This window comes from Prionailurus bengalensis, chromosome D1 (genome assembly GCF_016509475.1).
Source record: "Prionailurus bengalensis isolate Pbe53 chromosome D1, Fcat_Pben_1.1_paternal_pri, whole genome shotgun sequence".
Classification (NCBI taxonomy): Eukaryota; Metazoa; Chordata; class Mammalia; order Carnivora; family Felidae; genus Prionailurus; species Prionailurus bengalensis.
In genome coordinates, this window is record NC_057346.1 from 9,874,340 (window position 1) to 9,902,102 (window position 27,763).

Consider the following 27,763-nt stretch of genomic DNA (forward strand, 5'->3'; position numbering starts at 1 on the left):
TTTACTCTGCCAGGCTCATCAAGTTAAACTTTAAAACCATTATAATCCAGACAACAAACTGTTCTTACCAGTGAGAATCCTAGTCCGCCCAGCCCGATCCCTGGGACTAAGAAAATGGCCTGCTCAGCAGTGGGCCAAAAAGGTTCTACAGGGGCCAGGGGCCCAGGCGTTGTAGACGCTCTCGGCCCTCCGCTCCCCTTCACCATGGCCTGCCCACCTCGCTCATGCCCACCCCTGCAGCCAAAGCCCAAGGTGCAGGACGGAAACAGAAAGGCCTACCACTTATAGCTTCCTGTGCGAAGTACTTGACATCCACGTCTTCATCCTGGCCCAACTTCTGCAGTACTGGCCTCACTTCCTCCCGCAAAGCACTGAAATCCAACAGGATTGTCTGTGAAAGGCAGTCCTCTGAGCCACATAAAGGCTCTAGGATATACACGTTCTATGGTAATTTTGAAAGTTTAAAATTTTTAAAAAGTTAATTCTTTAGGCAATTTCTGGATACTAACTAGGTAATCGCAAAAATCCTCAATAGCTTCAGACAACGATCTGCTGTTGCAATCAATAGCATACAAAATCATACAGTAGCTTCAATGTAGAAGTCGGAGTGAACGCTTCAGACACGGTTGTTAAATGATCACCTTTACACAAACCCCTATCTCAGGTAAAGGGAAAATCACTGACCTTAATTTTTGCTCTAACTCCCCACGAGAGGGTAAAAATTTAAATCTACTTCTTAAACCAGAGTAATACTCAAGTCTTACTCAGTGTTCAGAACTGGTCCAATTTTCTGAAGAGATTTGGCTACATTGAAACGGACGTTTGCCACTTGGTCTCCTGCCATTTTCAGTACAACGGGCAGCATGTGCTTCGTGGTTATTTCCTGACCGCAGGCTTCAGACAGCGCCTAGAAAAAGAATTAAGAGAGCGCACTTAAAACACCTTCTCATGTATTTAAATATCCCCAAATCTGAGACAACAAATTAACGTTTAATAAGAAAGTAGCTGACCTGCAGGAAAAGGTTTCCCGTTTGCACCTCTGAATGCGGGATAGAAAGGAGCACTGGAAAACTGTTAAACCGGAATTCCCGGCTGACCGGACTCCTGCACATTTTACCATGAATTTAAAAACGGATGTTTTCTCTCGTCAACCGTCCAAGTTAATCGGAATAAGAAACAGATTGTTCAGAATTCCGAACGACAGCCCCAAAAATCTGCTTACCGCCTGAGCTTAGCAATAATCCTGCGGAAGACTCACGTTAATGCAGAATAAGGTGGTCATCCTGTGCAAGTAATTGGGATCGTTCGCCATGACTAACACTCTGGGAACGATGGTGTTCTGGGCCCACTCTGTTCCGAACTTCTGAACGAGCTTCATGAGGTTGTTGGTGGCGGCTTCGCGGATAGCATACACTGGCAGCAGAGGCGCAGAGCACACGGTCACGAAACTTACGTCAGGAGCACAGCCCCGTTCGCTCACATCGTCAGCCAAGGGGACCAAAAACCAAACCCTCCCAACACTCCCAATTTAGTTGTACTACACTGGCAAACATGCTCAGACGTGACTCATGATATACTGACTTGGTCTTATCATAGTTTACAGATGTGCCCTGTGTCCAAGACAAAGGAGGTAGGGAGCTCGTTCTAGTGCCTACTATGTGCCAGGTGATCCGGAAAGAAAACAGAGGCTCCCTCCCCTCAAAGATCACGTGCTCTATCAGACACGTAAGCTAACGCGGGCCAACAAGTCACGTGGTGGAAGACGGACCCTGACGAAGAATGAAAGTGTGTAGCAAAGGTCCTGAGGGCTGTACCAGAGTGGAGAGAAAAAAGAACAGGGAGGTCTGGGAAGCGTCAGGGAAGAGACGACTTGCTCTGGACCTCAAAGACTGAGGAGGATTTGTGTAAGCAGAGAGAGGAGGGAGGAATTCCTGGTGGGCACAAATGGACCCAGGGTACAAAGGAGACTAACGGCACTCAGCAAGCCATCAGGTCGGAGTCAGGGGGGACCTGGAACACACAGCACCTGGAGAGCTAAATTTAGACCCTGTAAGAAAAACGCTGAGTTTTTAAGGCAAAGTTGTAACCTGATGACCACTGTGGTATTTAAGCAAGATTATTCCAGCAGCGACAACAACAGCTGGGGAGACAAGGCCAGCAAGGAGGTCGCTTAGAGGCCAGTGAGGCCCCCCCTGCATGACAGCAAATGAAAACCTCCGACGACCTGCCTCTCTGCCCTTAAAATGTTGATGGTGCAACAGCATGTCAACGTCTTCTGTGAATGACCGCCCGCTTTAACGTCTAAGAATTCCCTGTAAGATCATTTATCGAGGACACCGTCAATCTAGCTGATCAGGCCTGAGCTACTACCTCCGCGACAACTCGCTGCTGCGCACAGCACTGACCAAAGTCAGGTCTGGTGCTACTGCATTTCGCAGGTCCCGGAGGACGCCACGCTGAGGCTCAGATAACGAGTCCAGGGCAGGGGGCACGCACTCCTTATTCTACTTCTTTCCCTAGGCAGGCCTAACCCTCCTGGGTAATGGGACAGGCAAGGGTAGCCATCCAAGCCACAGCCCCAGCCCTGGAAGATTTATGTGAGGCTTCTGGACAGAAAACACCCAACTCTTCCCAGTGAGCAGATCCTCAGGCAGTGCCAACTGAGGCCAACAGGAAGGACCGCACAGCCAAGAAAGTACATAATTTATTACCAATATGAAACCTGACCAAGGTCTATGGGAGAAGCAACCTGTCAGTGACAGCCAGAAGCATTCGTGGAGCGCACTCAAGCCAACTTTTCTACCCGCGCCCCAAGACCCGAATTCCCTCCACATTCAGAGCCTTCGCGTTTCGCACAACCCCCTCCCCGTCTCCCCCACTAAGGTAGAACCACCAAGAGCATCTGTGTCTTGTCTGATTCTGTTGTTCAATTTGCTCGACATCCTTCTCATCATCACGCCATTACCATAGGAAGGGACCTCACTGCCGGAGTAAGCAGAGACGGCGCACACACTCAGCCTGGGCCCTGACCTCAGCGGTACTCAACGGGACCTGGCAGACGCCCGCGATGGTCCTGGCTCCTCTGAATTTTGTGCCAAAAGAACGCAAACCATTCCAGAGTTCTGCCAGTTGGCTCTCCTTGTTTCGTCTGTCTCCCCTTCCCCTCAAGGGTCCCTCTGAATGCCTAACACCCTCCATGTGCTCACTCTGATGCCTGCCCCCTTCTGTAAGAAATCCATTCCCCTTCTAGATCCCTCCCCCTGATCAATACTGTCCACTCAACCTCAGAAAAAGTGATGACCCTTTCTCCTTTATACTACTCTGGACTTTCACAATATTCTTGCAGTAGTTAAGTAAGCAGGAAAAAAGCTTCAAAAATGTAACTGAACAGTGATCACTACATAGCAGTTAGTCTAAAATGCAGAACAAAACCAAACAACAAAATCCCATGTGATTAATTACATACAGAACAACTACAGAGCTGACATTTCATTGATTCAAAGAACGCTTACAATGCCTTAAGTTTAGCATGCTAGTGTGCCGCTGCAGAAAAAAGGGCCAAGGGTCCCCCTTACTCCCCAACTGGGAGGGAAAAAATCTGAGCACTGAGAAAAGAATAACTGACTTGCACAGACAGTACAATCTTACATGGAAAGGATGTCAGGAATTCAATTCTCTGTGGTACATTAGGACTTTAAAAGTTCCTCAGAATTGGGGCACCTGGGTGGCTCAGTCAGTTAAGCATTCGACTTCGGCTCATGTCATGATCTCACGGTTCGTGGGTTCGAGCCCCACGTCGGGCTCTGTGCTGACAGCTTAGAGCCTAGAGCCTGCTTCAGATCCTGTCTCTCCCTCTCTCTGCCCCTCCCCTGCTGGCACTGTGTGTCTCTCTCTCCCCCTCTCTCTAAAAAATAAACAGTAAAAATAATTAAAAAAAAAAAAAAAAGTTCCTCAGAATTTAGAATGCAAGCTTTCAAAAAAAAGTACCGAATGACCTGCTGGGATGTGTCTTTCCACTAACATTAAATATCTATGAGAAAGAAACATTTTCTTTCAAAAAGGAGAGAAATTTCTTTCCTATGATTTACCAAGCTTAAGTTTCATTTAAAAAGAAAAAAATAGGGGCGCCTGGGTGGCTCAGTCGGTTAAGCGGCCGACTTCGGCCCAGGTCATGATCTCGCGGTCCTTGAGTTCAAGCCCCGCGTCGGGCTCTGTGCTAACAGCTCAGAGCCTGGAGCCTGTTTCGGATTCTGTGTCTCCCTCTCTCTGACCCTCCCCCGTTCATGCTTTGTCTCTCTCTGTCTCAAAAATCAATAAATGCTAAAAAAAAAAAAATAATAATAAAAAAAAAGAAATTAAAAGAAAAAGAAAAAAATAAATTAGCCATAAAAAGGTAACCTTAGAGGACAAGAAAATAGTCTTCACATTTAGGTTGAAAACGCTAAAATTACTTGTATATGCTTTCACAAGATTTGCACATTTCCTTCACACCCTCCTCTTCACTCTCTTAGCTATTTAACCTCCCACATGACCGAAACATGCCCTTAGAGCAACCACTTCCACATACAAGTGGACACAAGCTTCCCCCTCCTTCCAAATACCCAGGCAGAAGCACTGCAGATGAGCAGAGATCCTGAGTACATACAGGACATATAAGATGCTATGGTACTGAAACAAGATGCCCATCATATCCACCAAAATATGCAACCAAAGTTGCTTATTTTATAAGCCCCCAGAGCCCTCATATGAACAGGTGTCAGGCCACACTGAAGCTGCCAGGCCTGGACATGTGGCCTAGCTGTGAATGTCATGGGTACAGAGGACACCCCTCCCCCGCATCGCTGCCTAGCAGACCAGAGGAGATACATGCACCTGAGACCTTAGCAAAGAGTCAACGTGTAAGGTGGTTTCACAGAAAACATCCACTGCCTTGATATTTTGATATGCAGCAGCACAAGCTTTCATTGAGTTTGTGGCGCTGAGAAGAAAAGGATTCTGTGATTGCTGAATGATGTTACAAATACAGAGAAGTTAAGTTATTTCAAAACCTATTCTCTAAAACAGGTGCTCCATCTGACCTGCCTGAGCTCGAGGCGTCACCAGCTGCCAGGGAACAATAAGCTTACCTCTCATCAAAAGCGGAAATCCGGGTGCCCACCCCACCCCCCCCAAGTCACAGCTGATGTCTTCCACTCCGAGACCCCGCCCCTGAATACCTCCTTCCCTAGGTCACCTCAAAGAAGCCAAGCAGCCACTTCTACCCCCTGGGCCTTTCATCAGATTCCAATCCCTACCCCACCGGATCTGTAGGCGCCAAAAACTAGAGTAGCATGTTCGACCAAAGGCCCTTGGGACAAGGAAGGAGTGTAGGGTTAAAAAAGATAGTTTGAAAATAACATAACAGAATGTCTATGAAACAGGGCAGAGATTGTTTAATGAAGAAGATAAAATTTAAGATAAAAAGAAATTGGCAGAAAATAAAAACGTCAAGCTCGTGTTCAAGGGGAGCTAACTAGACTCTAACTGAAGCCTTTCTTCGTCCCTACAGAGGTAAGGCTAAATGTCTGATCAGATTAGGATTCCTTTCAAAAAAAGGAAACTTATGAACAAAATGGATGTACACAAACACACAGGCCTTCCATAGTAATCTGTGTTTAACTTACTCACCATGGTCCACAAGCCAGGCCATACATAAAGAATTCAGCTTTTCGTCAAAGAACTCCACACCCTATAGATACAGAAGATTCCATTAATATGTATCTCCAAAGTTCAGAAATCAAGATGGTCTATTTACATTACATCAAAATGACCCAAAAGCTAAAAAAAAAAAACAAAAAACAAACAAACAAAAAAACAGGTTTCCAAATAAGCTGAATGCATGAACCAGCCAGAAAAAAATAGCATGGAATGTGATTTACAAATTCTGAGACTATCTTATTAGACAACAATCATAAAGAAAGGAACCATACATGAGATGGCCCAAGCCCTGCTAGGTGGGAGAGAAGAGGGTAGCCAGGAGCCAGACCCGACACTGCAGACGTGCTGGAAAAACGCATCGTGGACGGAGTGCCGAGCAGCATCTAGATCATTTGTGAAAAATAAGCTACCCACGAAAATACCTGTCCATAATAACAGTTCTCATTTTTTTCCTTCCTGGTTGATATAATAAATCCTTAAGGATGAAGAAATTGACATCGACAAATAGAGAGCTTCCCAATTAAAGAATTTCTGGGATGATGGGAGAAAGCAGAAGAGGGAGAAGGGAGCAGGCACAGGACTCCAGGGGAAGTGGCCCCAGCACAGAGTCACAGGTGGAACCACCCCGGCTGTCCCAATTCTGTTCTCCCTGGCAACGGGCGGTCACTCCAGCACGGGCGGAGGGACACACGCCCAGCCCTGTGGGACTCTGCGGCATGCAGGACAGTGCCAGGTGACGTCTGCTTTCCTAGTGCCTCCCTTGTGGGGTCTGCATGTTTACAGGTTTTTTTTAATTTCTCTGGCGACTAAGAAGTTACTGACCAGTGACTGTGTACTTTAAATAAAGACAGTGAATATAAAATTGCAGTGCTTTGAAAATGGTGACTGAATAAAAGAGCTTTATGATCACAGACTGTTAACAGGTGTTAGCATACACTTCGATTACCACGCCAGCTTTCAAAGACAACCTCTTCACTCCAGGTAATGGATTTTTCTTGGATCTTAATTATTGTGGCTTAACTTTACATTCACCATGGTCCACAAGCCAGGCCACATATAAAGTCTTGGAAGATTTTACAAATTGACTATGTGATATAAAAATCTTTACACGTAAGGTGATAAGTAACAAGGCAACATGATACTAACAAGAAGTTGAGGATGTGGACAGCGTTCCCAAATGCTGCACGTCGCCCCCGCCAGACAGGTGTGAGTCCGCCAAACTCACCACCACCCACCCTGCTTCCAGACTCCTGCACCACACAGCTACCCACCTTTGCCAGCTGCACAGGTCTGAAGGGAGCAGAGGTTAAAAGAAACATCACCCCCACCCCCCCTTCTGGACAGTACTTTCAGTCTTCAGCAGTTAGGCACTGCCGCTTTCTACTCCGGACAGATGACCCATGACAGTCACCAGTGAAGAAGAGAAGATGACCCTCAGCAGCACGTGGGAGTCACAGGAAAAACAGATGACAACATGACTTCACCTGACCCTATTTAGCTATACACAGATACCTCTGGCATCCATTCTGAAGAACGAGACACTTCAAATTTTTTAAAATATATGATGCCACAGACATGCACAGGGTGCGCTTTGTAAACTAAATATGCCAAAATCAGTAATATACATCCAAGGGTCTAAGAAAAGAGAAATTACATCCCACCTGCTGTGATCTGACAGTAATGGAAGTCTGGGGGAGAGGGGGACACAAATGCAGCAATGTTAGCTGCAAGTGGACAGGTATTAGTAGCTTTCTCAAAAAATACTCAGGTATTCGTTCGTTCGACATTCTACAAACAGTTACGTGCTTAACTGCTGCCAGATACTGGCGGGCTCTGGAAGAAAAACACTGAACACAGTCGCTGCCCTAAAAGTGATCACTTGTCCTTCTCCCCAGCTAAATTTTTTTTTAAGAGACAGCAAGTGTGGGGAGGGAGAGGGGGAGGGAGAGGGAGAGTGAGGGGGAGGGGGAGGGAATCCCAAGTGGGCTCCACCATCAATGCGGAGCAGGATGCGGGGCTCAATCCTGCAACCCTGCAACCCTGGGATCATGACCTGAGCCGAGATCATGACCTGAGTCGGACACTCAACTGACTGAGCCACCCAGGCGCCTCTGAAATTTTAATTACTATGATTATCAGAGTAAAACTAACCATGTAACATAAACAGCGATAATGTGGTCTCTGTCCAAAATACTAACACTATAAACATCATATTCCTTCCCTATATGATGATTCCTCAACTCCCTGTATCCAGAATGTAGGAAAAGTGGTAACCAGGGACATTTTGCTCAGAATATGGGCAAACAGGGAAACTGCCCAGAGCAAAAATCAAAGCTGACGTATCTTGAAACCATACTCCCTTTTCTTCTCGGTTAAGAATTCCTTCAGACATGGAGACACTAAATACCATGCTCTCTTATACATACCAAAACGACATTCTTCTATGGCTTTGCTATTAGGTGGTGAGGAGGTGAAAGGCGTTTCTGTAATACCTTCTTGTTAGAAGTTAATGCACTACAGAAGATCAAAAGCATCCTATGGGCAACCAGGTCAGACTTTCATGCATCTAGATGAACATTATCAGATAAGCTGTGTGGGGCTCCTATGAGCCACAGCGACTGTGCCCGACGATCTGATGCTACCCATCATTTGGTGAGCCAAGGTACTCACCAGCTGGCCCGCCAGCAGTGGCATATACTCAATGATGGCCAGCCGGACCCTCCACTTGGCATCTTCAGCCAGCTCCACTATGGCAGGAAGGAGAGACTGAGAGAGCTGACGGATCCCAATCACTTCATTTACACAATCCAAGTTAGAGATGATATTCAAACGAACTTCCGGACACTGCAAGAACACATATGAGCATCAAGGTCTCTGCCAACGTTCTCCTACTATCATGATGAGGTTAACAACTGCCAAACATTTTTCTTTAAATAAGAAAGTATTGACTTGGGTGAAAAAAAAGTACAGCCTTAAAACAAATACTCACTACTCAATTCAAAGCACATAAATGTAACTGATATCTACCAGAACTTTCAATGACAAGTCTATAGGACAGTAAAAAGCATAGGCTCTAGAATCAAATTACACTGATTCCAATCCCAGATTTGCCACTGCCAAAACTTTGGGTGAATTATTTACCTCTGGCTCAGTTTCCTCATCTATAAAATGGGGATAATAATGAGATGGGCTTCATAAGATTGTTTTGAGGATTAAACATAACCATACATGCAAAGCATTTATGATCACGCCTAATTGACTGTATTCGTCAATAGATTTTATAGCTATCATTAGAATTTTGATACTATAATATTTAACTTAAAGCATTTAAAATGAAGAAACATTGGCTTTAAAGCGATGACATCAGTGGATATCAGCAGGAATCAGGCAGAGAGGGCATAAAAACGTTTTCAGGTCTGTATCAATGGCTCCTTGTGCTCATTTTCTGCAGAATTTGGAACTCCAAACCCAAACACAGGAATTGTCACTGGTTTAAAATAAGCTCCCTTTTTTTATCCCTTCATCCCTGTTTAGGTTCTATTTTAGTGCAACCCCACACCAAAACCAAACAAATCACTGACTATCAAAGGCAACAGAGTTTTTAGACGGACTCACCTCATCCTTTAACTGAGCTAAAAAAAGAGGTAGAAGGTGTTCAATGGTATTCTCTTTTCCCAAAATGGTAGACAATCCCATAATTACAGATGCTAGGGCCGATTTGACATGTTGATTTGTATCAGATACTAATTCCTAAAATAAAATCAAAATTAAAAGCCTTCTTTTGTGGCAAGATGACAGAGACTTCCACACCATCTCCCAAGGAATTTAGAGACAGCACTATTTCAATATTCACTGGCTGATACACTTCTTCAGATCATCTGTGTAACAACACAAACCTATGCACCAAAGAGCATTTTACAATTCCCAACATAATAAATAACAATGTGACATTAACATAACTGTCCCAATTATTCCCTATCCACCTTTACACTCAAAAAAGCTTTAAGGTCTAGGTTTTTTTTCTTTTCTAATTTACTCATTTATTTTTGAGAGAGAGAGAGACACAGAGCACACATGCGGGTGCACGAGCAGGGGAGGGGCAGAGAGAGAGAGATAATCCCAAGTAGGCTCTGCACTGTCAGCACAGAGCCCAATGCAGGGCTCAAACTCGTGAACCGTGAGATCATGACCTGAGCTGAAACCAAGAGTCAGCAGTAACTGACTGGACCACCCAGGTGCCCCTCAAAAAGCTTTAAGGTAGAACAAAGAAAGAGAAAAATGGAGGTAAAGTCTGCCTTGTATCATACAGGGCAGAGTGAAACAAAAAATAACCTAGTTAGGTTTACCTTTATATAGGGGAGAATCTGACTCATAATTATGGTCTCTCTGCCTTCAGTGGGTAAGTTCTCACAGAGTTCTAAAAGAGATAAATAGAAAACAATAATGCTTACATACAGCCATTTACAAGATGCCAGGTTTACCAAGAGGTGCAAATTAAAGCAAATCATATGTTTAAGCAAATAAGGGAAGAGAGGTCTTATTCTGAGCGTACTTTTTATCAATCTATATGCCAAATACACCAATCCTAAAAAGGCATCTTTTTGACAGGAACAAGATACAATGGTTATTTGGTTTTAAATATAAATAGAGCAGCTCTGTCTCACAGTGTGACATTTCCACACTGAAATCATCTCTTACTCAAAGACACGTCCCACAATAACAAACATACAAAATTCACTGACATTTAAAAAATACACCAAAAATGAAGGCTATGTCCTGAGACATCAATTGAACGCCTTAACCTTTTACTTTGTGGGCAGCAGCTGCTCGGACTTCAGCTTCACAGTCTTTGAGTAGGTTCTGAAAGGCGGGGATGAGGTCATTTAGGGTGATTTTAGGACCCACAGCTTTCTGGAGCTATAAAAAAAATTGTACATGTTTTAATGCACGCTAGCAAGTTTAACATGAACAAAACAAAACCAGTATAATCTTCAAGTATATTCTTGCTACAGGCATTCCCATTCAGAAGAATTCATTCAGAAACTTCTGGTACACAACAAAAAAGAGGTTTTGTTTTTTTGGTCTTAGTACTTAAAAGATGTCACTATAATAACCTTACCTCTGAAAACTTGTCAGCTACCATATAGCGAACCCTCCAAGATTTATCTTCCGCTGCTTGCCGGAGTGTGGGCATCACCAGAGCCTCAAGGTCCTCCTGGGACAGCAACTGAGCGATACTGACACAAGCTTCCACAGCTAAGAGACGCACTGAATCCTAAAGGAATAGAACTTCTTTCTGTTAGTCAGATGATATCTACCGAGAGCCACAGGGCAGTATGTGTGGTACGAGGCAGTGCCGTGGGTTTCATTTAAAAGAAGAAAAAAAAAAGGGCATCTGGGTGGCTCAGTGAGTTAAGGGGCTGACCTCGGCTCAGGTCATGATCTCACGGTTTGTGAGTTCGAGCCCCCCGTGGGGCTCTGTGTTGACAGTTGGGAGCCTGGAGCCTGCTTCAGATTCTGTGTCTCCCTCTCTTTCTGCCCCTCCTCTGCTCACACTCTGTCTCTCTCCGTCTCTCAAAAATAAATGAACTCTAAAAAAAACGGAACGGAAAGAAGGGAAAAAAAAACCCACTGCCTACAGCTTCATGTCTGTCTTCCTTCCTTCCTTTCCTTCCTTTCCTTCCTTCCTTCCTTTCATACAGCTGATCCCTTTGCCTGGAACAGTGTATCAAAATCCATAAAGGGAGAAACAACCTTGCTCTAGGAGGGCCTGGGTGCCTCAGTCAGTTGAGCGCCTGACTTCATTTGGCTCAGGTCGTGATTTCATGGTTCGTGAGTTAAAGCCCCACATATGTGGCTCTCTGCTATCAGCACGGAGCCCACTTTGGATCCTCTGTCCCTCTCCCTCTGCCCCTCCCCAGCTCATTCTGTCTCTCAAAAATAAATAAACATTTAAAAACAAAATACCTTGTTGTAGAGTGAACAGTAATTTCCTTGGCTAGAGTGCAGAGCTTTTATTAAGGAAAACAAATGAAAATGTAAAAATTAAATAAAAAAAGAGAACATTATAATGATGTCTTCAAGGCCTCCTCTAATAAGTTGTTGAAGGACAAAAATGAAAACTACTTGAACAAGCTGTTTAACAGATCAGAACAAAAACAAGAGAATAAGGCTAGGGGAAACACTTAGGAAGCTCAGTTTTTAAAATACTCAGTTTGGGGTGACAGTAATAGTTTAGGCATGAGATGATGACTTGGAAAGAAACACACGAAAAATAAAAGAGTTAGTAATAAAAAACAACAACAACACTGGATTTAAATGTTGAGAATCGGGGGCAGAATAACTTTGAGGTAACCAAGCCTAGAAAAAAGAGGCCAAAACTTTAGAAAACTGTGAGAATAATGACCTCAGCTCCCCAAATGTAAACTGCCAAATGTCAATGTGATACCTATGTGTCTGTTGACCAAGTGGAAACACGCAGTTAGACACATCAATGAGAAATTAGGAATTGAGATTACAGACTTGGAAATCTTAACAAATAGAAACTAAAAATATGTAAAAACATAAGCACCCAGGAGGAACCAAAACTCTGAACACCGTGTGTGCATATGCTATTACATATTTCACAAATATTACACATCATACTTTTCAAAATATTATAAATTTTAAAAATCGTCCATGAACAATAATTTACTGTATCCCCAAGATACTCGCTCCTCTACCCACAAGGAAACCAGCCAAAAAGAGGCAGAACTAGGTTCCTGGTAGTGGCTATACAAGGAACTTTGAATCCAAAAACAATGCTCTATCAAGGGACTACTATCATCTCTGGAAATATTTACCAATAAATATTTGTTAAATTCATCAATGACTTTTCTCCCCAATACCTGCTCCTCTTCCCAGCCTCTTCTCTGTCTCAGCGATGACACCACCATCCACCCGGTTTGGGCTAAAGCCAAAGGTCAAGGTCTCCTTGACTGCTCTTTCCCCTCTTCCCATAGTCCCAGTGACTCTGCCTCTAAACCTATCTCCAGATTCTCTCCACCTTCACTATGCCACCTTAGTTCACCACCCTGTCTTGCCTACGTCTCCTAACTGGTCTTCCTGCTTCTAAACCCCACCCCCACCCGCTTACAATTCAGCTTTCACCCAGAAGCCAGAATGCCGGGATGTTCTTTTTAAAAGGTACATTACACCAAGTCACACCACCTCTGCTTACAATCTAGGTGTATTCTCACTGCGCCTAGGAAAAAACTTCCAACTCCATACCCTGACTTAGAGGGCCTCCATGATCTGGCCTCGGCCTATCTTCTCCGGAAGACCTTACCAGAGTCCCTGTCACCCGCTTTGTTCCAACCTGACGGCCTTTACGCTAGGTGCCTTCTCCTGGTGGAGCTCTGGTACTCCAGAAAAGGGTAGGGCTGGCATTTTTCTTTTGTTTCTCAGTTTGTATCACTACTTCAGAGTCCTTCTCTGACTAACCAGTCTAGAGGAATGCCCTATAATCAGTCCCTGTTACATCACCCTACTTTATTTTCATCCTAGCATTTATCACGCTTATTGATCTGTTTATAATGGTTAAACACTGTAGCCCAGCATTGGAACGGTGCCCGATATGTAGCAGGTACTCAGTAACTGTTTTTTCCAAAAATGAATAAGCCAGGAGCCCCAATTCTACCAGGGGTCAGACAGAATACACATACACATATCATACAATTAAGCACTTTTTTTTTTTCTAATGTATCACAACTAGAAATTATATGCCTCTTAACGAAGTGTACAATCCCACATATAATGTGGTCTTATCACCCCCAAAATATCAAACCCAAATCTCATCAAGCCTCTAGATCATGGCTGGGGCAAACACTGGCCGAATCCAAAACTGCAGCTACTTCATGTAAATAAAGTTTTACTGCAACACCACCACACACATCAGTTTACATACAGAGCTTTTGTGCTACGAAAGCAGAGTAGTTACAACAGAGACTGGCCCACAAGGCTGAAAATATTTACCATCTGGCCCTTTACAGGCAAAGTTTACAAACCCTCCTCCCCCACACTACATTCAAGTTGCAGGAAATACTGAGGACAAAAGAAAATGCTAAATTATACCGTGGGAAGCATCATCAATAAAATCCCAAATGAGGATTTAAACCTCTGCTGTCCGATGTGGTAACCACCACTCACATGTGGCTCTTGAGTCCATGAAATATGCTAATCCCCATGTTCATATGATCACTATTTTGGACGCAGTGTGTTAAATAACATAAACTATTAAAATTAATTTCCCATTTTCTAGTTTTTAAAATGTGACTACTGGAAAACTTAAAAAATTAACAGGTAACTTACACTGTATTTGTTGAACAGTGTGGTTTTAAACTATAATGTTCCATAAAAGTACAAAGAGAAGTCAGAGCTGGTAACCACAAAAGTCAAGAGAAAGTGTTATCTGAAGCAGGCAGGGGGTGGGTGTGCATGGGCGAGACCTGGGGCGGGCTTCCAGGGTGCTGGCTGTCAAAGTTCTGCCTCCTAACCTTCTTATTATTCAGAGTTGTATCTTTTGTGCTCTCCTCTATATGGTATTTCAGTAAGTTTTTTCAATTAAGGTAAGATTTACCATCTTTCAATATGAGACTCATCAAGAGGTCCTCCACATGTGAAGTGAATCCAGGAAGACACCAAGCAAATTAAAACCCACACGCATTCTTCTGGGGTCCAGAAACTCTGGGGGTGGATCCTCTAGCCATAAAGAAGGCAGTTCGGCTTAGCCATGAAGGCCCTGAACTCTGGAGCCCAAATGCCTAGATTCTAACCCCATCTACACCACTGCAAACCATGCCATCCTGAAAAAGCTACTTCGACTTTCTGTGTCTGTCATTCCCTAACACATAACATGGGCTATCTACCTCATGAGGCAACTATTACCCCAGTATTTCTTTTACGCAAAAACCCCTTAGGACAGGCTAAGAAAAATCACACACTTATTGCAGGTGCTCCTTATTGTTATTATTTCTACACCAAAAAGATCCAGATCCTTGGACTTAAAATTGCTATTGTACAAAGTCCCCCTATACAGTCCTCCAGAGAAGGGAGAGGCTCAGGCAGCCTTCCTAACACATTTGTTTATCTGCAAGTCAAAAATCCCAGGCAACATGACCCCGCTGTGACCGGCTGCAATGCGTGAAGGTGTGTTAGCCCTTAAAGCAGCTTTGGTCTTCCCTTCTTAGAGGATTCCTATCTCCTCTCTGACTCCTGTTTTAACCACTGCCAGCACAAGAGAAAATCATGGTCTGGTTAAGAAAGAAATGAAAAGGCACCAAGATGGCTCATATTAAATTCTATCTAGGGGCGCCTGGGTGGCTCAGTCGGTTGAGCTTCCGACTTCGGCTCAGGTCATGATCTCATGGTCTGTGAGTTCAAGCCCTGCATCGGGCTCTGTGCTGACAGCTCGGAGCCTGGAGCCTGCTTCTCATTCTGTGTCTCCCTCTCTCTCTCTAACCGTCCCCCACTCATGTTCTGTCTCTCTCTGCCTGAAAAATAAATAAACATTAAAAAAAAACTTTTCTAGCCCAAAATTAAGTATTAATTTTGCAAAAAGGATCCTAACATATAACCAAAACTCCCAAAGGAATCCTTAAAACGTTAGAGGAAAGGAAATCTATGTACCTCAGATACTAATCACTAACTTACCTGTTCGTCTGAAGCTAGGTTAGTGAACAGCGGAACAATTTCACTTTTCACACTGTCTAATTCCAAAACTTTTGCAAATTCGCCCAGTTTGGAAGCGGCAGCACGTCGTACCATGGGAGTGTCATCTGAGCACAAGGAACGGAAGTGCCTAAAGCAAATGATAATGAAGGTATTTCCTGTCAAGTACCACTGAATTAAATGCCTCCAACACACACACACACACACACACACACACACAGCCATCTTAGAGGTTTTCTTTTATGAATATCAGTGATTAGGTAGGCTTCTAATCTAAAAGCACTCGTATATTCAATTGAATGATAAAAAGTCATGTTATCACATGTGTCCTGCTATCAGCCACTCACAGGTAACAGGGTATTGTGTAACTGTCAGCCAGAAGTTCCCCAAAACCCCAAATAACTCAAAAAAACAACGTATCTTACTGTCTAATTTCTGCTCTGACAGCATCTGAAGCCCTGGGATAGCAAACACTGAACAAGCCACACGCAGATGTGCGAGAAGTGAACCAGTCTCCACTCGCCAGGCGCTTCACCAGAGGTACAAAATGCACTTCCAGAGCGTTAGGAGTGTGCTCCTGGGAGATCTGCCTCAGCGACTCCACAGCCTTGTCTCGAACCACAGTCTCTTCCACAGTTGCCAGACTTTCCAAAGGAGGCTGAATAGGCCAAAAAGGAAAAATCAGAAAAGAAAACTTACTGAATCAGGGTAGATACAGATTATCACCTTTTACAGGGACTGAAGGGAGGTGGTACATGTAACCAGAATGTTCGCTCATCACACCAAATGGTTACTTTCAGTTCACACAGTGATAACATATGGTGTGTCCAACCTGAAGACACGACTTCTGTAGGACAGCCAAGGTCTCATGTCCCAGATGGCAATTCCCAGATGGTGTCTACAAACGACACCGTGGAGACTCGACACAATATTAATATTACTGTGAGCTGAATGACTAGGTTTAAAAGATATGTAGCCAAATTCAGATAAGACCATGTTTTTCCTCAAGAGTAACTGCAAAAACATGAGCAACAGTGGGCAGCACAATTAAAGGATGACATCTCATCAGGCCACTGAGGCCACACAACTTTCGGAGAAGCAGCCCTGTCCACCAGCCCCACACCATCAACTTACCTAACATGTAAGAGGCTGAGTACGAAACCACTTTTTTCAGAAGACACTGCAGACTCTTTATGAGCGAGACAGAGAGCAGGAGTTGAGGACAGAGCAACGAAGAACACAGAGATGGTAGGAATCCCTGTTTGCAGCTTTAGAAACAGAAGAGACCAAAAGGGTTGGTCTGGAATAGGATCAGAAAGTGAACATGACCCAGCCCAGCGAAAAGCACACGAGGGCTGGTTCTCTGAACCTCTACCTTTCTGGGTTTGCATTTGGTAGAGGCGTATTCAGCATACGCCATGAGCTGCAAATGTTGAAGATAAAAATCCACAATACAGGACTCACGAAAAGACTGAAACAAAATTATGACCCAAAGAAAACAACTAATATTACTACTAATATTACGTTTCAAAAAACGTTTAATACACAAAAGTAGAAAGTACTTGGCATTCCTAAGAGGTATTCCAGAAGCCCTTTAAAACGATACTGCTTTCTTACTTGAAAGGCCTTTCACTATCTACGTCTGCCTCCTCGGAGCTCCTCTCATACAGTATCAGCGGATCATCTCTATCACCACCATAGGATAAGGCCAAGCTCCTGAGAATCAAAGACGAGTTATCTCTGGATTTTAACTCTGCCTAAGTCTCCAGGCCCTCTTCTACTGTTCCGCCCACCACTCCCGTGTACTCCAGCCACACAACCTGTTTCGTACTTCCAAACCCGAGTCAATGCATGATTACTGCTGTATTTTAGCACTGAGGACAGAGAAAAAACAAGGCAGACAGGTTCTTCGCTCTAGTGGACTTTTATTGTAGTGCAGGAAGACAACTAACAAAGAACATAATCTTATGGTGATGAGTACCCTGTAAAGAAACAGAAGAGGATGATGTGATAAGGGGTGACTAGGAGGCAATTTCAGGCTGGGTGTTCAGGAAAGGCCTCTTTGAGAAGATGCACTGAGGTTGATATCTGAATGACAAGGACGCAGCCACCAGAAGCGCAAGAGAACATTAGAGGGAACAACATAGGGCAATAATCTTAGGGTAATAATAAGCTTGGTTTATTCAAAGGACAGAAAGAAGATCCCTGTAAACAGAGTGAGGTTATCAAGAAGGAACACAGTAGGTGATATATTCAGAGATAGCTTGTAACTTAGCTTACAAAACCTAAGATAGGAATTTGGATTTTCTTTACTTTTAAGTTTATTCATTTATTTTGAGAGAGAATGAGCAGGGGAGGGGCAGAGAGAGAGGGAAAGGGAATCCCAAGCAGGCTCCGAGCTGTCAGTGCAGAGCCTGATGCCGGGCTCAATCTCATGAACCATGAGACCGTGACCTGAGCCAAAATCAAGAGTTGGTCACTTAAGTGACTGAGCCATACAGGTGCCCTGGAATCTGGATTATCTAAGAGCTGTGGCAGGAAGTAACCCATGTGCCAGGTGAACAGTGGACTACAGGGAAGGGTGGGAGGCAGGAGTGGAGAACGACTGGTCAGGATGTTACTGCAGTAATCTAGCAGAAAGACTGTGACGTCTGGAAAGACGGGGAGAGATGAGCTAGGTAGTAGTGGGGAAGAAGGAAAGTGAACTGATTTGGAATGCACTTGGAATCTACCGAATTACTAACAGATCCAATCTGGGAAATGAGTGAAAGAAATTTTCAAGAATGTCTTCTAGGTTTTGGTTTGTGCAAATGGGAGGACAGTGATGCCGTTTACTGAGATGGGACCACTAAATGACAGGCATATTTGGGGGAGAAAATGGAGTTCCGTTTCAGGCATGTTAACATTTTTTTTTTTTAAGTAGGCTCCATGCCCAGCAGGGAACCCAACTCAGGGCTTGGACTCACGAACCTGAGATTAAGACCTGAGCTATGATCAAGAGTTGGATGCTTAACCAAATGAACCACCCAGGCATGTTAAATCTGAAATGCCTGTTTGATATCCAAGAGGAAAAGCCACAGGCAGATAATGTAGAGAGATACAAGCAGATATCTCTATCTATGTATCTGGAATTCTATGGAAAGGTCAGAGGTAGAAAGAAAAATCACAGATCAACATCATATAGACAGTATTTGAGCCATGAGGCATATATCTCTACCTTGTCCAAATGATGTCATCCTTCAAAACCTAATTCAGACACCATCCCCCAAGAGGTTTTCTCTCATCACCCTGGATGAATCCCTTTCTCCTTTCTGCTATTCAGGTACCTTTTATGTGCTCCCATTCTTCCATTTAACACTGTACAGTAATTATCTGTCAATACCTAAGGCAGAGACCTCATCCCATTCACGCTGGCCTTCTTCACAGCAACACTGTAACTTCAGGGCCTGATATAGCAGGTGGTCAGTAAATGTCAACCAAATTGAGCTGAACTCATCAAATCCACAGAGTAAATCAGAAGCAAACCACAGGCTTACAATCAAAGACAAAAAGCTAATAAACATTTCCAGGGCACCTGATTGGTTCAGTCTATAGAGCATACAGTTCTTGATCTCAGGGCTGTAAGTTCAAACTCCACCCTGGAAATAGGGATTACTTACAGAAATAAAAGCTTTTTAAAAAAAAAAAAAGAAAGAAAGAAAGAAAAGAAAAAGCTAATAAACATTTCCAAATTCATGACACTGCTAGATGAGAATTAAGATCTCTAATTTCAGGGGGTGGGGAGAAGACCCATAAAAATAATCGAACCCTTTTTCTCCCAGCTGGCAAGTTCACACAAAGTTCTGATGCTCGCAGTCAGAAAAAGGGTTGAATCCGAAGTGCCTACATTACTTGTCCTCTCAACAGCCAACACTGAGGCTATCTACAAAAAAAACCTGCATTAAAAATGTAGTGTGCCTATCGACAAATACTGTATGGTTTATACAGGTTAAGTTATGGAAGAATGGTAGGCAAAATATACTCACCAGCAGACAGTGGGCAAAGTCAGGACCTCCCACCAGGCCAGTGAAATTTCCCAGTTGCTCAGCAAGAGCTAACAGTACCTCATCTTCATCATAAATCGTATCTGGAAACGACAACGACCAGGTACTCATCAAGAAAGAGAGCAGGCCCGGAGCTGGACACTCACAGAGAACTAGGAATAGACTCGATATTTAGCTAGAGGGGCCCATCACAATCCTAACAGCATTCCAGAGCTGTATGACACAATGAATTAGAAAGTGATAACCCCATATCAATGACTTTCCCATGAGCTCAACAGTTAACTGAATACATCTGGCCCCATTATGCTATGCCCTGTCTTGTTTCCTCAGAGTGCATCAGGCTCAGCTTAGTACTCAATAGTGTGGATAACACTTTCTAAAAAAAGAGTCAAAGTTTTGAAAGCCACTGGAAAATTTGAAAGCCATGGAAAATGGAAATGGCCATACCTCTCTTCAAACAAAAAATTCATATACCTGTAAGGAATGGCAGCAGTTCTGTTCGTGTCCTTTCTACTCCAAGTGCCAGAGCAATTGTGGATAACTTCTTAATACTGTTAAGGCGGAGCTTTAAAAATACAAAGTGCAAAGAATAAACACTTGTGATTTAGACCAAAACAAGAATACTACAAACAAGTGAGACAACGACACACACTTGAGAAAGAGGCAAACCTTCAACCTGGGTTTGATTCTATGAGGAACCTCAGAAGCAGTGGAACATGCCTTCATTTTAACCAAACGAAGATTTTTTTTAAGAGCCACACTCATAGGCCCGTTAGAAAAAGAAAATACCACATACAGGAAGGGAGACGATTTCAAAATGAGAGCACATTGTCACTAGTGAAGCACGTGAAATGGTTGAAGACAACCCTTGCCTCTCCAAAGAAAAGTTACAGCAGAGCTAACACACCAACTCATCTAGGTAAGCCACCCCACTCTCTCTCTACCCACCAAGCACAGCCAGTTTCCCAGCCTAGAGGAAAGCTTTCATTCACCTGCAGCCCGCTCCAGCCCCCTTGGGCCACGCCGGCCTCCTCCCGGCCCAGGACTGGACGCGAATCCGCCTCCCTGCACCGCCCGGAAGGGGCGCCCAGGCGGGAAGCCGGGGCTGGAAAGCCGGGGCTCCCACAACCGCTGGGACCGGGCGCTGGGAGTGGGAGCTTTGCCCAGGTCCAGATAAGGTCTGGCCAAGCCACCACACCCCTCCTAGGACTTTCCCCTCCTCTCAATTAAATTTCTGCTCAGAAGCCGAAGCCGGCTCTTTCAGTCCCCGGGCCTCTCCCACGGCCGAAGCCGGCTCCTTCAGTCCCCGGGCCTCTCCCACCACGGCGCCGGCCTTCCTCCTCCCCTACCACACGCCCCGCCGGGCCCAACTCCATTCCCCGGCCCGATTCCAGTACCTGCACATCCTCGTTGCGGAGCTCGTCGATTAAAACCGCGATCGGGTATAGCGAATCGTCTCCATCTCCTCCCGCTGCCCCCGGGCCGGTCCCGGGCCCCGCTGTGCCCGCCATGTTCTTTCTCCTCCGGCTGGTCGCCACCGCCCGCCGCGCGCCCAGGCCCCGCCCCGCGCCCAGGCCCCGCCCCGCGCCCAGGCCCCGCCCCGCGCCCAGGCCCCGCCCCGCGCCCAGGCCCCGCCCCGCGCCCAGGCCCCGCCCCGCGCCCAGGCCCATGCTCCTGCTTCGCGGAAGTGGGGAAGTAGAGTCCCCGCCGGGCTGAAGTAGGCCCCCACGTGGACCCCATTGCGGGGGCTGCACGTCTAAACTCCAGAACAAGGGTGGGCTGAGGAAGCGAATGGAGCCCCCACATCCTTTACACAGCCGAAAGAAACAGGGGCAGGAATGCATTCTGCTCATGATGGGCTGAAGGGATCAAGGACCTACCTGAGTGTTGCGAGCCCTGCTCCCAGGACTCTGGCAGACCAAAGAGGATGCCCGAGGGCAGGAGGAAAACAGATTTAGCGCCTCCCCTGGCTTCGTCCTGGCCCTGAGCCACCGGGTCTCCAGCCCTAATTTCCCCGCTAGCTTCCACAGAACCCCTCCACCTCTTCCTCTGGCCTGTGAGCCAGAATTGTATCTGGCTCCTGCTTCGTAAGACAAATAACGCGGGCGGCGAGAGAAAATGAACGGGGCTGTCCAAACTCCCCAGTCAATATTTTTTCCGCTTTTTCCATGCAAGCTGTTAAAAACATGCTGCTCTCTTGTTTTTGTGTTTCTTTTCAGTTTGGTACTGGAATGGTGCCTTCTGTTGTTTTTTTTTTCTTCCTCCCTCTTTTAGGTCTTTAGCATGCTAGAAGTACAACAATCACGCAAAACGAGGACAAGCTTTAATCCTTCCAGATTGGGTGAAGTGGCTACTTTGCTCTCTACGAGAAAGGCTAAAGAGGCGTCCCTAGAACTCCATGAGTCCTCAAAGCTAGCAGGAGGAGGAGGGGAGAGGGCTGGAGTTCTTTCTTAGAAAAGTTAATGGAAAGTTTTCCTTCACCCTTTTAAGGGCACACAGAACTAGGATGTCCCCCTGTTTTTTGTTTGCTTCCGACTACAATTTAAGCAGCTTAGAATGATAAACTACATACGGTGATCATAAGCTCTGAAATGGTAATTCTATGTATCTAATTAATACAAACGTAAAGTTATTAACAAACGTAACTTAGGAGACTTAAAAAACAAAACAAAACAACAACAACAAAAAAAAAAACAAAACAAAAAACAGGGTTCCGGGAAGTCAACACAGTAGATGGAGCCTTGATAGCATTAAAGTTTGGGAACCAATGGACCTGAACAGTATCTCTCAAATTAGATCTGCAGATGTATTCTGTAGGGTTTCAATCTGGTTTTCATTTTGGTAATTTCTTTTAGATTGATGTGAACATATTCTGGATTATCTGGACGGCAGCTTTATAGCCAGTAGGCCACACTACTTCTATCCTTACATTTGCATGTGTGTTTCAGTGCTTTTACCATTCTAGGTTAATGAGAGAAGAGCAGAGGTGGATTTAAACTGAAAATGGGGTTTTCATGCACTCAATGAAAGCCAAATGACATCATGGAACTGGACTGTCGCAGCATTTCTGACAGAAAAGTAGAGCAAACAGGTGCCATGGGTCACTTGGTGGCACCTGTACTTTGAACTCAAAAGAAGCTGAGCTCTCACAGGCAAGACAACAGTCACAATACAAGGGATAATTCAGTCTCACTTGGATTTAAATTGTAGAGCTCTCTCAGTTTTTTAGCATATAAGAACTATAAATAAAAGAACATTATATTCCTATTGTATATTTGCAAGTTTAAATAACATTGTAATAAAAATAATTTAAATTGCCTGAGAGTTTTCACGATTTTCTTTTCCTTTAGAAATGGATTCAAATACCACTCAAGGTTGAGGGGAAAAGGGTCAGAAGGTTTTTCGATTTTGCACTTTACCAGTTAGAAGATCAGAGGGGGTTCCTATTGGTATGTGGACGAGAAATCTGCTCCCTTATACTTGCTGTAAAGTCTTCAGAAATGGTAGAGGAAGCAAATACAGAAACACATCGAGACCAGTCCCACAGATACCATCATCCACATGTTTGCTCAAGCTTAGATGAGCCTCACTATGCTGAAAAATTAGCACCAATTAATTCTATTTTGTTTAAAGCTCAGATAGGCTTTCCTTACCCAAGCACAATGAATGGCATACCTAAGGAGTAACTATGATTAAATATGAAATTACAAGCTGAAAAAATAGGTCCCAGAAAATTGCCTGGTTTGAGAGTCATCAATTCGGGACTTCAATTCCCACCACCTCTGCCTCTGACTCACTGTGACCTACCTCTTCCTATGCCTCAGTTCCATCTCCCACCCCCTCACCCCCAATAAAATGGAGTTAACTGCCTCTGGTTCCCTCTCTACTTACTGTGATGATGTGAGAAAGGAACAGGTAGTAAACACGGAGATGCTAATAAATCCTTCAATAAAGAAACCGATTAAAACAGACTACAGCAGAAAAGAGGCTATTTCAGAAACTGGGCCAAATGGAAACTAGAACAAAATCTAAGTCTTTTGGGGAGTGTGGTCCACGGACTATCTAAATCACCTAACGTGTGTTAGAAAAAATGCAGATTCCTGGCCTCCACCCCAGATCAACTGAATCAGAATCCCTGAGAGTGGGGCGGGGCATTTTACTGTGCACACACTAGTATTTCAAAGTCACTGATTTAAAAACATCTGCAAAGATAATTTCCATGTCAACAAGCAGCTGCTCAGGATGAGTATGAAGAGTCTTTGGAAGCCACAACTTGTCCAGCAAATCAAGTGACAGCTAAAACTGCTTATCAAGAAGTAAGTCTGTCCCTATTTGGCTATGGCTTTTGCCAGATTAAACTGATCCCTCTTTTGCTGGGCTCCTGGAATTCAGCTGCACTACCAATACAGCACTGTGGAACTCAGCTGCTTCCACACCCTCTCCTTCCTTGCTCCTCTGGTCTCCTCTCCACACAACCCCCTCACCCCCAAGACACACAAGAAACTAATGACCGGGAAGCACCAGAAGCAATAGCTGAGATTAGGCTGTGGTTAGTTTAAAGCAACACTCAGGAAACAGTGTGACATTCTCAATACAAAAGCACAGAGTCCTGACACCCACTCATCTAGTCAACCAAGGGAAGACGGGGTCAGACTTGCCCCCATTCCTGTCAAAGCATCAAGAATATGGAGAAACACAAGCAGATGGGATCAACAGACATCAACTCTTGTGCTTGTATTAGCTCCCAGTGTCACTACAGAAAAGATCAGTCCTGAAGAAGTCTGAATGATGTCACTGTCATGCTCTGTGGCCTCTTGCCTCAATTTAGTTAATCGCTTCCTCCTCACCATCCACAGGGCTTTACAAAGTAAATGTTCATTCAAGCTTATCGGCTCTAGAGCCACCCCACTCTAGGCCAAGTGCAAGAGACAGACATGTATGTAGATGGTCCTCTCAAGGCAGACCCAGAAGCGTCATCCCACTAAAAAGGCCGTCAATAAAGTGGTAGATGAAAAAAACAATAACCACAATACAAACTGGTAGGTGTTCCAGTTCACACACAGAAAACCTGAGGTACACGCAAGCATTTTCCAACAACCTTCATTTATCAAGATGACCCTGATAAACTGATTCCCAGATCTGCACTTAATTCAATGCAAAGCAGTAATTATCACCATAGCATCAAGGATATTGTGAATTTACTTTTATACAAGGTTGTCTTTTTTTAAGTTTATTTTTATTTGGGAGAGAGAGAGCAAATGGGGGAGGGGCAGAGAGAGAGGGAGAGACAGAATCCCAAGCAGGCTCCACACCATCAGCACAGAGCCCCACATGGGGCTGGATCCCGTGAACTGTGAGATCACGACGTGAGCCAAAATCATGAGTTGGATGCTTAACCAACTGAGCCACCCAGGCGCCCCTATACAAAGACTGTCTCAATCCTGTGGGACTCACATATTTTCACCTCACAATTTTAATTCCATTTTTACAAGGCTGGGAATACTTGACAAAGAAGATGAAGCTTTGCCTGGAGTCCCACAATGAATCACAATGAACGCAGAAGCTATGACACTACTAATCATGCATTATTACTAATCCTTGCTTCATCCTCTACCTCCATGCCACAGTTTATATCACCAGATATAAAACTGGTATTGGATTTCCAGAGCACAACTTCTCTTGAATTCTTGGGAAGAGCAAATCAAAGACATGGGACAGCCAGTTCTCGTTCAGGGCAGAATACAGAATGGTTAAGAGTATTCACTGGAGCCAGGATGACCTGGAAGGACATCCTAGCTTGCCAATTACTAGCTGTGTGACTTTGAGCAAGCAAATCACCCTCTCTGAATCTTGGTTTCAGCATGTGTACAGCTATAAAGCTTACCTCGTGTGGTAAGATTAAATAATTCATATATAGTGCTTCGATTAGTACCTGACTGACATGAGTCAACCCTTAAATATTAGCCATTATAATAGTTATCTACTGAGGAAGTTGAAGCAGGAAGGAAAACATTCCAATCAATTGAGCTTTGGGAACAAAGAGGACCACTATGAAAGGATGAAGAAAGTACGTGATTTAGAGTCAGAACACTTGACTCAAGGTCTTCCAGAAGGCTTTCTCATTGGGAAAATAGAGGCAAATCTTAGCTGATCTCTCCTCCCTCTCTCTCTCTTTGTTCTTGTGAGGAATAACATTCATAACACAAAGTACCTTGTCAATGGAAAATGCTTCACAAATGTAAGAAGTTATTGATCACCAAGGATTCATTAACTGGTTGGTGCCGACACCAAACAAAAGAAGAGAACATCTGGAGACCTACGCTCAAAGTGCGTAAGCCCCTGATTTGCCAAGAACACCAGCCAGAATGAGTACTTCTCCAACCACAAGAGCAGACTTAAGCTACAACAAACCTAGAGATCAGACAGGCACAGCGAGCTTTCTCAAAAGTCTCAGATGTTTGAGTTCTATTGTGGGCTCTAACTTTCTTAGGGCAGACCCCTTGTTGTCAGATGCTATACACAGCTCATCAAAAACTCTTTGTTACAGTGTTAAATGCAAAAGCAAGGTACACAGTATTATTGAAGATGCGGGGTGTTACTTAACCCAAAAATGTTTGAAAATAATACATTGCTTCTTAACAGGTAGTATTAAAATAGTGTATGATTGAGACAAAGAGACAGCAAGTGCCAGAATGGTGTATACAGTATCTTACCATTTGTTTCAAGTAGAATGCACAGATGCGCTTGTATAAGTATTAAAGATAGAAGGCTCTAGAAGAACACATGACTAATCACATTGGTTGGTGAGTGGGAATAAAACTAGGTACCTGGGGAACAGAATGGAAGGGAGATTTTTCAACGTTCAGTATATCTATCCATTTGTCCTTCTGTTTTTTGTGGGGTTTTTTATTTGTTTTTACTATATACTATATTCCACATTTTACATCAATTTCACCCATTTTTCTCCCAGTGTCTCTTATCATTTCAGGACCCAATCTATGATACCAATATCCAAGATATTTAGGCTTTTTCATTTCTGAACGATGAAAAAGATTATGTATTCAAACAAACAAGCCTTTTGGGTCTGGGTTAGTTACCACACTGTAGACTAGACTCTGGCCTCTCCCTGGCCGACCTTCCCCATGGCATCCGTAATATGTATAATAGCCCTTTCCTGCCAGCTACTCCCGGTCTAGCTCTGCTGTGTCCACAAATTTCACATTTCCTTCTTCTTTATTTTTCTAAGCCTTTATCACCTGTCTTGTACCAGACCCAGCCAACCTAAGTAGTAGCTTTCAGCATCTGGGCACAATGTCCCCAAGTTGCAACGAGACAGAGGTTGGATTTAGCAAAAGCAGAGATTACTTAAAATATTCCTTGTCTCCTGAAAGCTTTACCGTGTAGGTCCCCTGAAGATAGTATTTCTTCCCACATTCTTTTCTGACCTGCCCTGAACTATTAGGAAAAAGGTCACAGGAGTGAGAACAAACCCACACCAAGACCCCCTGGACACGTCACTCACCCTCAGCAGAAATTCAGCTGGGACTGTAATCAGAAACCGGAACTCCCACTAACTTCTAGGACTTCAGGAAATCAGCTCCCTGTCTGATCTAGCTGTGATTAAAATTAGCTGGACCACACAGAGCTCTTAACCCCTAGAAAGACCAACTCTGTTATCTGCACACTCAAACTCCAGGCTGTGGTTTCTGAAGGCAGATTAAGCAGGTGGTAAAAAGACTGAAACAGCTTTGACTTATCTCTACCTGTCTAATCATTTTGGGTACCTCAACATAACATCCAAAAAAGGAGCTCGAGGGCTGTTGACTTCCAAGAGGTCTTGAGATAGGGAGTGTGATGTCATGGTTGAGAGAGAGGATATGGAGTCAGACAGATTGCTTAGGTTTGAATCCCAGGCCTGCTACTTCCCACCTAAGGTGATCTTGGGCAGGCCATGTAATATTAGAAGAATATTAGAAGAATACCTTAAGAAGAGGTATTAACAGTTATCACCCTCATAAGGTTCTTGTAAGGATTATGCAAGAAAAAAGCAACTTGAAATATTCCTGACATACAGTAAGTGCTTAATATGTTAGCTATTATTCATATTATTTCTCTGCAGAGCAAATCTGACAATCTAGAGGGTATAAGAAAGAAAAGTAAAAAAAAAAAAAAACATACTAAAAGACTCCCAAACCCCCAGGCTCCTTGCAGCAGCACCTATACTAAAATCAGAACAATACAGAGAAGATTAGCATGGCCCCTGCACATGCAACGATGACTCACAAATTCATGAAGTATTCCCTAATTAAAAAAAA

The 27,763-nt window shown here is 44.1% G+C and overlaps 1 protein-coding gene and 1 non-coding gene across 5 annotated transcripts in view; one reads left to right on the plus strand and one right to left on the minus strand.

Annotated features, from left to right (window-relative positions):
• PPP2R1B (protein phosphatase 2 scaffold subunit Abeta) overlaps positions 1-21,026 on the minus strand; it is a 33,049-nt gene extending 12,023 nt beyond the window's left edge. For 2 of the 4 annotated variants that reach the window (XM_043579291.1, XM_043579290.1), the window contains exons 1-14: positions 20,846-20,998; positions 19,923-20,013; positions 19,431-19,531; positions 15,831-16,063; positions 15,388-15,535; positions 10,817-10,972; positions 10,500-10,614; positions 10,044-10,114; positions 9,313-9,447; positions 8,368-8,541; positions 5,668-5,728; positions 1,259-1,413; positions 765-907; positions 280-371 (exon numbers count right to left, since the gene is read on the minus strand). In XM_043579291.1, coding sequence (XP_043435226.1) covers positions 280-371; positions 765-907; positions 1,259-1,413; positions 5,668-5,728; positions 8,368-8,541; positions 9,313-9,447; positions 10,044-10,114; positions 10,500-10,614; positions 10,817-10,972; positions 15,388-15,535; positions 15,831-16,063; positions 19,431-19,531; positions 19,923-20,013; positions 20,846-20,959 — 1,789 coding nt within the window. In that variant the 5' untranslated portion in view covers positions 20,960-20,998. Of the gene's footprint in view, positions 1-279; positions 372-764; positions 908-1,258; positions 1,414-5,667; positions 5,729-8,367; positions 8,542-9,312; positions 9,448-10,043; positions 10,115-10,499; positions 10,615-10,816; positions 10,973-15,387; positions 15,536-15,830; positions 16,064-19,430; positions 19,532-19,922; positions 20,014-20,845 lie in introns of all 4 variants that reach the window. The other 2 variants (XM_043579289.1, XM_043579292.1) reach the window with 2 other exon arrangements.
• A 6,622-nt stretch (positions 21,027-27,648) lies between these two features.
• On the plus strand, positions 27,649-27,757 carry LOC122484539. Its single transcript, XR_006297607.1, has one exon. It is a non-coding gene; the product is annotated as a U6 spliceosomal RNA (small nuclear RNA).
• Positions 27,758-27,763: the final 6 nt, after the last annotated feature.